At 62.9% G+C, this 13,569-nt stretch overlaps 1 protein-coding gene across 1 annotated transcript; it reads right to left on the bottom strand.

Annotated features, from left to right (window-relative positions):
* Positions 1-6,321: 6,321 nt before the first annotated feature.
* Positions 6,322-11,844, bottom strand: Atp4b (ATPase H+/K+ transporting subunit beta). The gene is made up of 7 exons (XM_046454969.2): positions 11,705-11,844; positions 10,463-10,591; positions 9,300-9,413; positions 8,988-9,187; positions 8,008-8,064; positions 7,249-7,350; positions 6,322-6,859 (listed from the first exon to the last, which is right to left on the bottom strand). Exons 1-7 carry the CDS (start codon positions 11,814-11,816, stop codon positions 6,698-6,700), a joined length of 876 nt encoding a protein of 291 aa, XP_046310925.1. The 5' UTR covers positions 11,817-11,844; the 3' UTR covers positions 6,322-6,697.
* Positions 11,845-13,569: the final 1,725 nt, after the last annotated feature.

Here is a 13,569-nt window from a genome sequence, read left to right as displayed (position 1 = left end):
AACCAGGCAGACCCCACCCACAGGACTCCCCCGACTCCACAACCAGGCAGACCCCACCCACAGGACTCCCCCGACTCCACAACCAGGCAGACCCCACCCACAGGACTCCCCCACTCCACAACCAGGCAGACCCCCCCCACAGGACTCCCCCGACTCCACAACCAGGCAGACCCCACCCACAGGACTCCCCCACTCCACAACCAGGCAGACCCCACCCACAGGACTCCCCCGACTCCACAACCAGGCAGACCCCCCCACAGGACTCCCCCACTCCACAACCAGGCAGACCCCACCCACAGGACTCCCCCACTCCACAACCAGGCAGACCCCCCCCCACAGGACTCCCCCACTCCACAACCAGGCAGACCCCCCCACAGGACTCCCCCACTCCACAACCAGGCAGACCCCACCCACAGGACTCCCCCGACTCCACAACCAGGCAGACCCCACCCACAGGACTCCCCCACTCCACAACCAGGCAGACCCCACCCACAGGACTCCCCCACTCCACAACCAGGCGGACCCCACCCACAGGACTCCCCCACTCCACAACCAGGCGGACCCCACCCACAGGACTCCCCCACTCCACAACCAGGCAGGACCCCCCCACAGGACTCCCCCACTCCACAACCAGGCAGACCCCCCCCACAGGACTCCCCCACTCCACAACCAGGCAGACCCCCCCCCACAGGACTCCCCAACCAGGCAGACCCCCCCCACAGGACTCCCCCACTCCACAACCAGGCAGGACCCCACCCACAGGACTCCCCCACTCCACAACCAGGCAGGACCCCCCCACAGGACTCCCCCACTCCACAACCAGGCAGACCCCCCCCACAGGACTCCCCCACTCCACAACCAGGCAGGACCCCCACACAGGACTCCCCCACTCCACAACCAGGCAGGACCCCCACACGACTCCCCCACTCCACAACCAGGCAGACCCCCCCACAGGACTCCCCCACTCCACAACCAGGCAGGACCCCCCACAGGACTCCCCCACTCCACAACCAGGCGGACCCCACCCACAGGACTCCCCCACTCCACAACCAGGCAGACCCCACCCACAGGACTCCCCCGACTCCACAACCAGGCAGACCCCACCCACAGGACTCCCCCACTCCACAACCAGGCAGACCACCCCCACAGGACTCCCCCACTCCACAACCAGGCGGACCCCACCCACAGGACTCCCCCACTCCACAACCAGGCAGGACCCCACCCACAGGACTCCCCCACTCCACAACCAGGCAGACCCCCCCCCACAGGACTCCCCCGACTCCACAACCAGGCAGACCCCCCCCACAGGACTCCCCCGACTCTACAACCAGGCAGACCCCACCCACAGGACTCCCCCGACTCCACAACCAGGCAGACCCCCCCCACAGGACTCCCCCGACTCCACAACCAGGCAGACCCCACCCACAGGACTCCCCCGACTCCACAACCAGGCAGACCCCCCCACAGGACTCCCCCGACTCCACAACCAGGCAGACCCCACCCACAGGACTCCCCAACCAGGCAGACCCCCCCCACAGGACTCCCCCGACTCCACAACCAGGCAGACCCCCCACACAGGACTCCCCCGACTCCACAACCAGGCAGACCCCCCCCACAGGACTCCCCCGACTCCACAACCAGGCAGACCCCACCCACAGGACTCCCCCACTCCACAACCAGGCAGACCCCCCCCCCAAAGGACTCCCCCGACTCCACAACCAGGCAGACCCCCCCCACAAGACTCCCCCGACTCCACAACCAGGCAGGACCCCCACACAGGACTCCCCCACTCCACAACCAGGCAGGACCCCCCCACAGGACTCCCCCACTCCACAACCAGGCAGACCCCCCCCCCCACAAGACTCCCCCGACTCCACAACCAGGCAGACCCCCCACACAGGACTCCCCCGACTCCACAACCAGGCAGACCCCCTCCCCCCCAGGACTGCCCAACAGCGAAGGCGAGTGCCCAAGAAAGTCCCCAGGGCGCCAGCGAGTCTCCACCCATTGGAAGAGGCAGACCCATAAGGTGTTTCACTGACCACAACAGATGAAGTTAGAAATCAGTGACAAGCTGGAAAGTTCACAACAAGATGGGGAAATTAACACATTCTTAACTAATGGAAGTGGGAGCACAGGGAATAGCACATCCTTAGAGACAAATGAAGGCCAAGTGGCATGCCAAGACTGAGGGGCTCAAGCAGGGCCGTGCCAGGGTTCCATAGCTAGAAGCACATTAGAAAGAAGAGAAAGCTCAGGTTAGCAACTTACCTCTGCAAGTTCAGGAACTAGGAGAGGGTCAGGCTAAGCCCAGGGTCAGCCGAAGGAAGGGCACAATTCAAATCAGAACAGAGGTGAATGAAATGGAGAATAGTAAGATACAGAAAGATCCACAAAACCAGGAGGTCATCTGTGAAAAGTCCAACAGAATTGACAAAGCTCTAGCTGGATTACTAGTAGGAAAGAAAAAAAAGACTTAGATCAGAAATGCAAGTGGCATTTTTATGGATTCTGTAGAAATAAGGATGTGAGAGAGTGCCGTGAACAAGTGTGCAACAAACCTGGAAGCCAGATGAGACAGGCAGCTTCCTAGAAACAAACCCGCCGAGAAGAGAAAAGTCTCTATGAGGAGAGTAATTCAGTTCTCCAAATCTCCCAGCAGAGAAAACAGTGTCACCAGTGGTTTTTACCGAATATTCAGAAAATAACACCAGTCCTCAAACTTCTTGAAAAAATATTGAAAGTCAAAGCATGAAAAAGGTATTCCATGCAGGCAGGAGGACCCTCACTGACTCTCCTTGAAGCCAGCGTCACCTGGCTCCCAAAGCCACAAGGGCCCTGCGAGGGAAGGAAGGCTCTGGCCAGTGTGCTTAAGAGCACTGGTATGGGAGACCTCAGTCAGATGCCAGCAGGACAGCAGGACCCCGACCCTGACCCTGACCCCGACCTCGACCAAGCAGGACTTCAACGCCAGGGGCTCAGCACGCAGACCCCATCGAGGTAGGGCGCAGTCAGGGCTGCACAGCGCACCACGGGCAGTTCCTACCTCCCACACTGTATGGTCAGGGTGCGCATGCTGACTGCAGAAGGAAACCCTTATAAAGTGAAAGTGACACCCGAGTTCTCCCTGGACTTAGCTCACTGCTGCTGGTGGGTGGGTTGGCATGAGCGCAGCCTCGGCAGCCATGCGGCTCCCGGGGGCGGGCCCAGCCCGCCGCCAATTTCTTCTTCCTTCAGGGTTCTTGTAGAATCCAAAGACTGAGATCCACAGAGCACGATGAGTGTACCAGTAGGATTTACTGACGATCAAAACTTGTGCAGTAAAAGAAAGGACTCTGAGCGTGTTTCCTCGGAAGGTGTGCCGGTCCCGGGGTTTATATAGCACACACGGCACTGCTAGGGGTCCAGACTTACGCAGATTATGCTGAGGATGTACCAGTGCTATTGGCCCAAACTTAAGCCAGTTGGGTTTGGAAACATTCTAATGCTATTGGTCAGTTCTGGAGTCCTGCTTCCATTCAGGTCTGCCCACTTCCATGTTCTCCTGGCGGGTCAGGAAGTGGGAGGTTGGGGTCACAGGCTGCAGCGTTGTGTTGAGCCTGCTCCTGCAGCAGGCTCTGCGCTGTGCCAGGCCTGGCCGCCCTGCAGTGGCCGTTGGGTGGTCTTGGCCCCCTCAGGGCGCTGAACTGCTGTGCCTGCATGGGGGGCTCCGTGTTGCCATGGGGTTGCTCAACACCCCTCTCCCACCCACCCAGGCCGCCCTCCACCAGTGGCCCCGCTGTGCCGGGAGCTGTATCTAAATGACGTCCTGCGAGGTCAAGACGGAAGGCCTCTGCCTAAGGGCAGGAGGCGGTGCCCACCTCTGCCGCTCTCTTCAGCATGGCGCTGCAGGGTCCAACCAGGGCGACCAGAAAGGAGAAACACGATGCCCCTGTTGGGAAGGAGGAAGCAGAGTTTGCCAGTTGCAATGACAGACAGCCTTCTGTGTTGAAGACCCCGAGGCCCCTACAGCGCTGTTAGGAGAGCCACAGAGGGCCACACGCGTGAGCAAGGCATGGCGCTTCTGTGCCTGATGAAGCGGATGGCAGGAAGCCGGCTGCACAGTACTGTCCCACGTGCCACAGGGGGGAAGGCACGGGCAGGAGGTCTGCAGGACTTGCTGAGAGGGGTCAAGACCAGGGAGAAGGGTGTCCGGGACTGGACACAGCACTGTGAGTCCGCTTCCTGGGCCTGGTCTTGGGCCACGTGCCGCCCTGTTGGAATCCTGGGCTTTGTCTGCCGGAAGTCTCAGGGCTTTGGGAATCCCATGAATCCCCAAGACCATCCTGCAGGAGCAGAGACGGAGAACTTCATGCTTCACTCCTCACTTCAAACCTGCCACAAGCCACCGTCGCCAACGTCCTGACGCCAGCAGGACAGCCAGGACGCCTCGCATCTGAGCCAGCTTCTGACGGCGGTCCCAAGGCCGGTGGTCCACAGGCAGGTGCGTGGAGCCCACTCTGTGTGGCCACGCATGGACGTGAGACGGGAGGACAGTGACCACAGCACACAGTGGATGGATGCTGGTCTGGACAGGATGCCTTCAGCCCAGGTTACCAGGGAGCCACAGGCGGCGGGGAAGTCGGAAAGCCACACCTGGTAGGGCTCCATGCAGAAGGTGGAGGGATAAGCAGACAGACCGACAGACAGGCTCCCCTCCAAGGAAGGGCAGGGGCCAAGAGTCAGCACCGTCATCACCCTGAAAGTGTAAAGTGACATAGAGACACTGCCGCCTGCCACCAGGATGGCTGCTGGCACTGCTCAGCCCAGCGTGGCCACCGCCAAGAGAAGAGGAGGGGGCCTGGCCATGGCTCTGTGGAAGGCTTGGAGCTTCTGGTAGGTGAGCCTAGGGGGCAGAGGACAGGCCGTGGGGTGTGCCCCCAAGCGGGGTTCGACCCCTGGCCCTTTGCTCTGCTTCCTGGGCAGGCACTCCTGCCTGAAGCAGTGGACCCACTGGCCCCTTTTCCTTTCCAGGACCTTTCCTCTTGGTAAGTCGCTGTGTCTCGGGTACTTGTTATAGTGGCAGACAGCTGACTGCACATGTGTGTGGAGAAGCTGGGTCCTGAGCACTGGTGGGAATGTCACTGCGGAAGACAGATGGCTGCTCTTAGCCACCACTGAGTGCTCTCTGGCACGCGGCTCCACTTCTGGGTACTCAGGGCAGCTCCCGGCCGGAGCCACACGCCAACCTTCACGCTGTGGTGCTCACGATAGCCTGCACAGGCCTCCGCCACCCCTCCTCGGGAGCTCCTGTGACCCCTGTGTGTGGTGACGGGGCTGGCCGTGGGGCCCAGGGTCTGCGGACTCCTGTCTGGAACCGCTGCCCTCCCTCTGAGTCCAGTCTTCTTCCTGTCAGGGGCCGCCCTCCCTTCTGCCTCTGCTGCAGTCAGGCCTTGGCCACCTGGCTGGCCCCTGTCACCCTGCCCCGTGAGTGTGCAGGAGGTGCGAGCCTCACCTCCTTATTGGAAGGAAACGCTCCAATGACAAGTTGACCCCGAGAGGACCTCCCATGCCCAGAGTCCAGCTGCCCAGCACAGCGTCGCTGGGGCTCAGATGGCAGGACGTGGCCCCCACCCGACGGCCGAGCCGGAGTCCCACAGGAGCCTCTGAGCCGTGCTCCGGAGGGCTCTGCCCTGAGGCCTCCCCAAGCAGCCACGGGACCCCTTCGTCCGTCACCGTGTTCCTGGTACTGAGGGGCCTGCTGTGTTCTCTGCCCTGGCTGCCCGCCCTGCCCTTCCTGTGAGGGGCACCTGGGGGGGCCAGGCTGTTCTGAGACCTGGACACGGTGAGTCAGTCTCCGTGATCCCACTCACTCGCAGCGGGCAGTGCAGGCGTCTGGTCCCGCCCAGTCAGCCTCGCGGGAGACCCGAGGTTGGGGGCTTCGTGGCTGTGTGTGCAGAGTGGCATTCAGTGCCGCCTGCTGCAGCTCTCCTTGCAGCGGGCACCATGGGGCTCGGCCCTGGGCCTCGCATGGCTGCTGGAGGAGGTCTGCCTGTGGGCTGCACCATCTCAGGTTTCTGTGAAGGGGTCAGTTTTGGAGGAGCAATCATCCAGGGAAGCTGACCAGTGCCCAGGTGACCTGGCTTCTTGACGCCCGTGTTACGGGCTCCTGACTCCCTCTCCTGCCTCCCTCCGACGCCAGCCTCCCAGGCGGCCCCTCAGCAGGCCTGCGTCTTTTCCCTGGGCTGAAGTTAAGCTTTGAAAGGGGTTTTCCAAGAAGGAAGCATTTGATTTTAGTCCGTTTTTCTCCGTGTCAGGACAGAGGGACTGTTTTAGGTAGAGTGAGAGTCACTTGAACATGCTTTATTTTTACAGCTCGAGACTTGCATTCTTAGGAGCGAGAGTTCCGAGGCACGTACGTGAGCATCCCCACGGCAGTGCCTTGTAGCCTACAGCGCACCGGGGCTGCTTCCTGCTGAACACCAACAGGCCCAGGGGGAGGTGCTGTTCGTGAGGGTGAGGCATGACCTCCCAGGCCTCACCCCCCGCCACTTGAGCCTCCACCACAGCCTCCAGTTCCCTCTGGCACAGGGTGAGCCTCAGCGGGAACAGCAGCAACTCCCGTGGGTCACAGGAGCGCCTCTCCAGCAGCCCAGAGCAGCAGGGTCGCAGGTGACCTGTGGGGCCAGGGAGGTAGGCCTGGAGCCCAGTGGCTGCCTCACTCCTGGATTCTGAGTTTGAATTCCACCTTCCCTTCGTAGGGGTCATGGGGGTTGTCGAAGGTCACGTGCTCCGCGAGAATCTTGCACACGATGACAACCTCTGTGTTGGTGGGGACGTTGAGCAGCTTTGCTGCCACCAGAGGGTTGCTGTAGTGGGGCTGGAGTGGAGGCCAGGGGTGAGATGTTGAGAACCCCGTGGTACAGAAAGCCCAGCCAGGCAAGTGCTGGTGGGGGCGGGGTGACCCGGAACTCCTCCCCCACGGTCCCCATGCTGGTCTGGAGGGACACAGTGTGGGCTAACTGTGGCCAGAGCTGCCTGCAGCACAGAGGGGACGCTCTGAGCGGTACGTGCGGTGGGAGGGGCTCTGAGCGCTGTGCTGTCAGGGAGTTGGACACGCGTGTCTCTGCGTCATCATGAGAATGCTGTTTGGGAGTTGGCAGGCAGTGGACAGGATTGGCACGTCACGGTCTTTGCTTGGGTTTTAGAGGAGAACGGTCACGCTTTTCTTTGGGGCCACTGCAGGCTGCGGAGCGAGGCCATACCTACCTGGGCTTTCTTCCCGTAGTAGGGGAAGTAGTGCAGGCTGAAGGTGCCGTTGGGTGGGTAGTAGGCCACCTGCAGGGGCCCCGCACCCCGGGGGGGCCCGTCCTGTGGGGAGAGCCAGGGCTGAGTTGGGTGCCGGGTGGTGCCTGTGCACAGGACCACCTGCTGTCACGGGCCCCACGGCTTTCACGTGCCTGCCCGGGTGTCCTGGCAGTGACAGGGGCTGGCTTGGAGTTGGTGGCCCGTGGCCTCCCAGCCGGCCCACGCCAGGCCTGCACCACTCAGGAGAAAGCCCCAGCAGACTGCCCCCCCCACCGCAAGGACAGAGGGCCTCGCTGGACGCCACCTGGGGCCACCTGGTGGGACGTGTCCTGTCAGTGGGCCGAAGGCCGCATGTGGACCTCTTGGGCAGCTCAGTGCTAAAAGCAAACCCTAGAATATGTCAGTGGCAGTAGTTTTGGGAAAAAATCTGGGATTTGCCCGAGCGTCCTGCCAACCCCCGGCAGCCCCATACTGGCCTGATTGAATGGCCATGGCTTTTAGGGACCTGAAAAACTTTTGTAAATAATCCAGTAAGAGGACAAGGCGATATGGTACAATGTGGTCTCTCCAGACTGGGGCACCTTGAAGAGCTGGTGAGATGTCGCAGATGCCCCGCAGGCCACAGTGAGGGGCTGCACCTCACCCTGCGCTCGCACCACAGGCCTGGCCATGGGCAGCTGCCTGGGCGTGTCCCCATGAGCCTCCAGTGGCTATACTTACCAAGAAAGTGCAGTCCACTCGGGGGGCCGTGTCGTTGCTGGGCAGGAACCTGACAATCTGGAAGGAGAGGTGTGTGTGCCCTGTGTGGGCAGTGCCGTGGCTGCCGCCCCTCCGAGGAGCCCGTGCAGGTCACCCGCACACTCAGAGCCAGGCCCCAGGTGCAGGGGTCGGAGTGGGACTGAGTCCTGGTCAGGCCACGTGTGGCCTCAGTGTGGTGTGGGTGGGTGGCTGAGCAGCAGGCCTCAGGCCTGCGGCTGGCTTCTTCCGGCCCACACTCGAGGCCCCTCACGACGTGCACACCTGCCCCCGGCACCTGCCCCAGCCCCAGCCGCCCCTCCTGAGCTCTGGGCAGGATCTGCCACTGATGGAATGCAGCTGCTGTGGTCCCAAGGGAGCCTGGGCACGGTCCTCCTGCTAGGCAGCTCTGGGGACACTCTGGCCAGCCACAGGTTCCCGTGATGGGTACCGTGCCCAAGTGTACAGCTCCCTCAGGGCACTGCCGAGAGTCCCAGTGGCCGGCCAGTCTCTGGATCGGTGATCTTGCCCCTTTGCCTAGCCAGTTGCTGCCCCTAGGCCTCAGCCTCCACGTCACCCCCATTGTCCCTCCAGGCCAGCTGCATTCTGCACTCTGCTGTCTGCCCGTGTCTGTTCTCACAGGCAGGAGGGATGGCCCCAGCCTTGGACACCATTCCCAGCCCCAGCACCTCCCACTGTGCTGAGCGGAGGGCCCCTCTGTGCCCGACCCTGGGGGTCCCTGATCCTGGTGGAGGCTCCTGGCCCCTCCCAGCCCCTGCCTGGCCCTGGCGTCCCCTTAACCGCCCTGCGTCCTGCTCCTTCTCAGCACCTCGCGGAGGGCTGAGCCGGTGGCTTAACTCATGGTCAAGAGTCTAGGGTGAGGGGACAAGCCCGGCGCAAAGGGCAGGGGCAGACCCAGGCTCGGCCTCTTGCCGAGGCAGAGGAGGCCAGCCCTCGAGGCTCACCCTGTTCATCTTAATGATGAAACACGGCTTTCCTTCCCCAAAGCCGAAGTCGGGGTCCGGCCGGCCGGAGCAGTTCTGCAGCATGTCTGTGGTGAACTTGCAGGAGAACTTGGTGTGGTTGGGAGCCCTGAAGCTCTCCTGGAAGAAGTACTGCTCAGAGGTGCAGTCCACGTTGTCCTGCTGGGCCGCGGGGGAGTAGCCTGGGGGAACAGGGGCCTGCCAGCGCCGTCCGGCCTCCGCCCTCTGGAGCCAGAGTCCAGCCCTGAGGACTTCGGTGGAGAGTGGGGAACTGGCGAGGGCCGTCCCGCCTACCTGCCAGGAAGCTGTGGAGGCTGTGTGTGAGGCCCGCCCAGGAGCTGCGGTCGGAGACGTTGTAGCAGATCTGCAGCCCTCTCTCCCCATACACGTCCGGCCTCAGGGTCACCCCTGGGGAGAGAGCGCCACGGTGTCTCCCGGAGCCCTGCCACGCGGGGCCCAGCCTTGCACAGAGTGGTTGGAGGCAAGTCCAGCCTGGGAGACTGGGGCAGGCTGGGCTCAGGGCAGGGCCTCTCCCGGGAAGGAAGCCACAGCCAGGCTCCCGATGGAGACTCGGGGGCTCTGAGGACACGTGGCCCTGGGACCCCTGCCTGAGAGCCAGGAGGAGCACGGCTGCTGTGAGGTGGGGCCTGTCCCAGGAAGGTCCAGAGCAGGCCCCGAGGAGCAGGTGGCTGGCAGGACTGAGCTCAGTCACACGGCCGTCACTGTCATGGGCTCAGGGAAACTGCATCTCAACACACAGACACCTTCTCTGGTCCGGCTCAGTCCCCAGGTTGTGTGGGTGGGAGAGTAGGAGTCAAAGCCAAAGCCGTCCTCGCGGCCACGGGTACTGCACGTCCTCAAGCACCCTCCTTCCCGGCCTGCGGGGGCTCACCTCGCGCTCTGGGCCACCCCCATGCTCCCCCATTTCCAAGGCTGCTGAAAACCCCTTTCCTGGCCTCTGGTTCCGGCCACGGCACCACAGAACTTGCTGGTGCACAGTGTCCACCTTGGCAGTCTGCTCCTGTCTACGTGAGAAGAGGCTGGGCTGTTTCTGGGCGTTGGAAGGCAACAGCTCTACCTGGTTTGAAGTGAAAACCTTCGGAGCATCTTAGGGAACCACTGGCACTTCCTCCTCGGCCCCCGCAGCCAGGCCCACCTCTCCCTCATCCTCTGGGCATGTGGGGTGTCCCACTCTGCCCTCTCCAAGTCCTTCCTCCCTTGTCTCCAGGCCCTGCCAGGTTCCTCCTGTGTCCTCCCAGCGACATCCTGCGTGCTCGTGGGCGTGGCCAGCCAGCGAGAGCGCTGTCCTCCTCTCTGACAAGTGCTGTTGTGATGTTAAAGCTGAAGCCACGCCGACTTTGAGATCAGATCTGTCGCTCACGGAGAAAGCTGAGCCATCCCTGCCACCGCCCGCGGGCGGTGGAGCCCGGCTCAGGGCTGTGTCCTTCTGCGCTTACCTGGTGACTTTAGCTGGTCCTGGTAGTCAGGTGTGTACGGGTCAATGGTCTGCATCAGGACGTAGAGGCACAGGGCAAAGAGCCCCGTCATGACCACGTAGAAGGCCACGTAGTACAGGCTGATCCACACTGCAGGAGAGTGGGGCAGGAGAGGGGTCAGGAGAGTGGGGTCTGACTCCAGGGGTGGGTGGCCACCCTGTCTCCAGCAGGGCTGGCACCGCAGAGCTGCCGGGGTCCCATGGGGACACTCCTGGCCAGCAGAGCCTCACCAGGGAGGTCAGGTCCTGAAGGATGCTCAGGGCTCACTCTGTGGGGAGCTCAAGAGCCACCAGCAGGGCATCCCTGGGTGGCTTTGGGCAGGCCTGTTGGCAGCGAGGGCATTCTGTCCCCTGCAGTGGGTGGGAGGCCACCTGGACTTTTTTCTCCCCATCTCCAAGGAAGGGTGTCGGCACCCACTGTGGCCATGAGGGAGGGAGGGACTGCGGCCTGCCGGCCTCACCCTGCAGCGTCTGGCTCACAGAGCGGAGGGCAGCCTCTGGGGAGCCGGAGGCCTCCGGGGCCATCTGGGGACCCTGGCTTCCTGCTGAGTGGCAGGGTCTACACAGATAGGGACCCCCATGGCAAACAGGACCCTGGGGACCGAGGGAAGGGCGCCTCGGGGGGCAAGACACCAGGCCTGTTCTCAGGCCCCGGGTTTAAAGGCCGTACCAGCGAGCAGAGTGGAAAGGAGCCCCGGCCTCCAGGGTCACGAGAGCCAGGCCACTCACTAGGGACGGGGGAAGCCAGCGAGCACAGAGAAGTGCCGGCAGGCCTGACGGAGGCTCCCCGGGGAGGGGCAGCTCCAGGGCCAGGGCGAACGCCGGGGATGTCACGGTCACCCACAGGCTTGGGCCAGTGACACGCACAGGTCAGGCCTGAGAGGGTGACGGGTGATGAGGGGTGTGATGAAGAACAGGCAGACACCCGCCCCTGAGTGCCCACTGGGAGAGCCCCCTCCCCGTGGGTGCCGCAGGGGCTCTGTCCCCCCTGCTGGGGCCAGCTGGGCTGGCCGCATGCCCTCCCTCCAGCAGGGTCCTGTGTGAGCGCCCACCTGGCTGTCCAGGGCCACTGCTGCGTCCCACCAGAACCCGGCAGCCACAGCCTCTCCTGCAGTCTGGTCCTCCTGGCCAGTGGTCTTCTGCCCCCTTCCCACACCACCCTGGAAGGGCGCCCTGAGCAGCGCCCCGCCGGGCCCTCACGTACCCCACCGGATCGGGGTGCGGCCCAGCATCTGCCCCGTGTCGGGGTTCCAGCAGTAGTTCTGGAACTCAGCCATGCGCTGGCTGCAGGACTTTTTCTCCTGCAGCGCGGCCATGTCCCTGGTGATGCCAGCTCCTGCTGAGACGGGCAGTGGCCCTGTGGTCTTATAGTCTCCTGGGCGTCAGAGGCACCAGGAGGCCTTATCAGCTCTCCAAACACGGGGCTGCTCCCCAGGCGCTCCCCTGCTATCACGCCTCCTCCCTGTCCCAGGCACCTGGGTGGCCCCCAGGACACCCTTGGGGTGCCCTTGGCAGGCACTGCTCTGATAGCCATCAAGGGCACGTCTCCCTCAGGAGGCAACACTCAGAGCAGCGGAGGCCAGGCCAGGCCTGGGCACAGCCCTCCACTCATGGGCTTGCTGCCTCCAGTGGCCTGGCAGGGAGGGCGGCCTCCTGCCTGTGGAGCTGGACTGGCCCCGAGGCTCCGGGTCATGGAAGCACCCCCAGCCGTGGCATCTGCAGCTGCCTCCCAGCAGGCGGTGTGGCCATGTGGGGCAATTCTCATGCTCTCAGAGCCCATGAGGACAGTTGGGGGTGCAGGTGTGGGTGTGAATGGGCCACATGTGGAGGGCAGAAAGCCCGATGCTGCCCAGCTGAGACTGCCCATGAGACGGAAGAGCTCCCGGGCGACCCCGTGGGTCTACCTGGACTCCTGTGGTGACCTAATGAACCATCCTGTGCCTGACCTCAGGCCCTGTGCCCACTGCTGACTCGGAGCCTCAGGGTAGTGCTGTGTGGACTGAGGCTCTGGGAGGCAGTCCAGCCCTCACAGCCTGTGGGTGCTGGGATCTTTGTGGCCATTGTCTCCAGACGAGGTCCTTTCTGGAGGCCTGAGCTGTGTGAACAGCACCTCTGAGGTCAGAACAGCCTCTGCACACGCCCCTTAGACCTCAGCAGGTTCCCCGCAACGTTTCTGAGAGCCTGGCTCTGGGCTCGGATGACGGGGACCTCGTGCCCACCCTGCTGCCCCGTCTCTGGCTGGCCTAGTGCAGAGTCAGGGCTCTGGCCACCACCCAGTGGTGTCAGTGGAGACCACATGAGGAGCCCGAATTCCCACCTGCCTAGTTCACAAGGAGGACCTGGACTTGTACCTGTGCACAGTCCTGGCCAAGCCCCTTGTGATGCCCGAGTCAGAGATGACCAGACCGAACAGAGGAGCCAGTGACGTGGGAGGTGAGGTTTCAATAGGTGATGGCTTGTCACTCTGAGAACCAGGAGGATGAAAAGGAACGTGCCATCTGTACCTGCCAACGTCAGGCAACGGGCGTGAGATCGATGGACCTGGATGACCAGTCCACAGCAACGATAGACAGGTCCACGGCCAGGAAAACTGGGACACCTGAGGAAAGACAAGGGAACAGGGACACTGCAGAGGACAAAGTGGACCTGTGACCCCCGTGGCCACCACTGAGTCAGAGCCTGCAGGATCCGCCACGCCCTGCAGCCCCTGGAGCCTGCTGCACGGGCCCAGGCCTTCAGCACAGGACCTGGGGGAGAGTCCAGGGCCAAACCAAGCAGGAGAAACAGAAGAGACGCCAGTGGACGTGAAACAGAGAGTGGTGGAGGGCGTCCATGAGACAAAGGCTGCTCCTTTGACCAGATCAATAGGGTTGACAAACGCCTCGTAAGAGAGGAGACACTGTCACCAGGGTCAGGAGTGAGAGGGGTGTCACCCAGCTCCTGCATGGGGATTGGACTCAGGGGCCCTCGACCCTCAGGTGGCCCTATTTTCTATTTTATTTAGAGACAGGGTCTCACTGAGTTGCTTAGTGCCTCGCTTTTGCTGAGTCTGGCTTTGAACTTGAGATC

The sequence above is a fragment of the Marmota monax genome, unplaced genomic scaffold (assembly GCF_021218885.2).
Source record: "Marmota monax isolate L192 unplaced genomic scaffold, Marmota_monax_Labrador192_F-V1.1 WCK01_AAM20220418_F8-fsc00026, whole genome shotgun sequence".
Classification (NCBI taxonomy): Eukaryota; Metazoa; Chordata; class Mammalia; order Rodentia; family Sciuridae; genus Marmota; species Marmota monax.
Note: the sequence above shows the minus strand (reverse complement) of the source record. Positions and strands in the feature narration are given on the sequence as shown.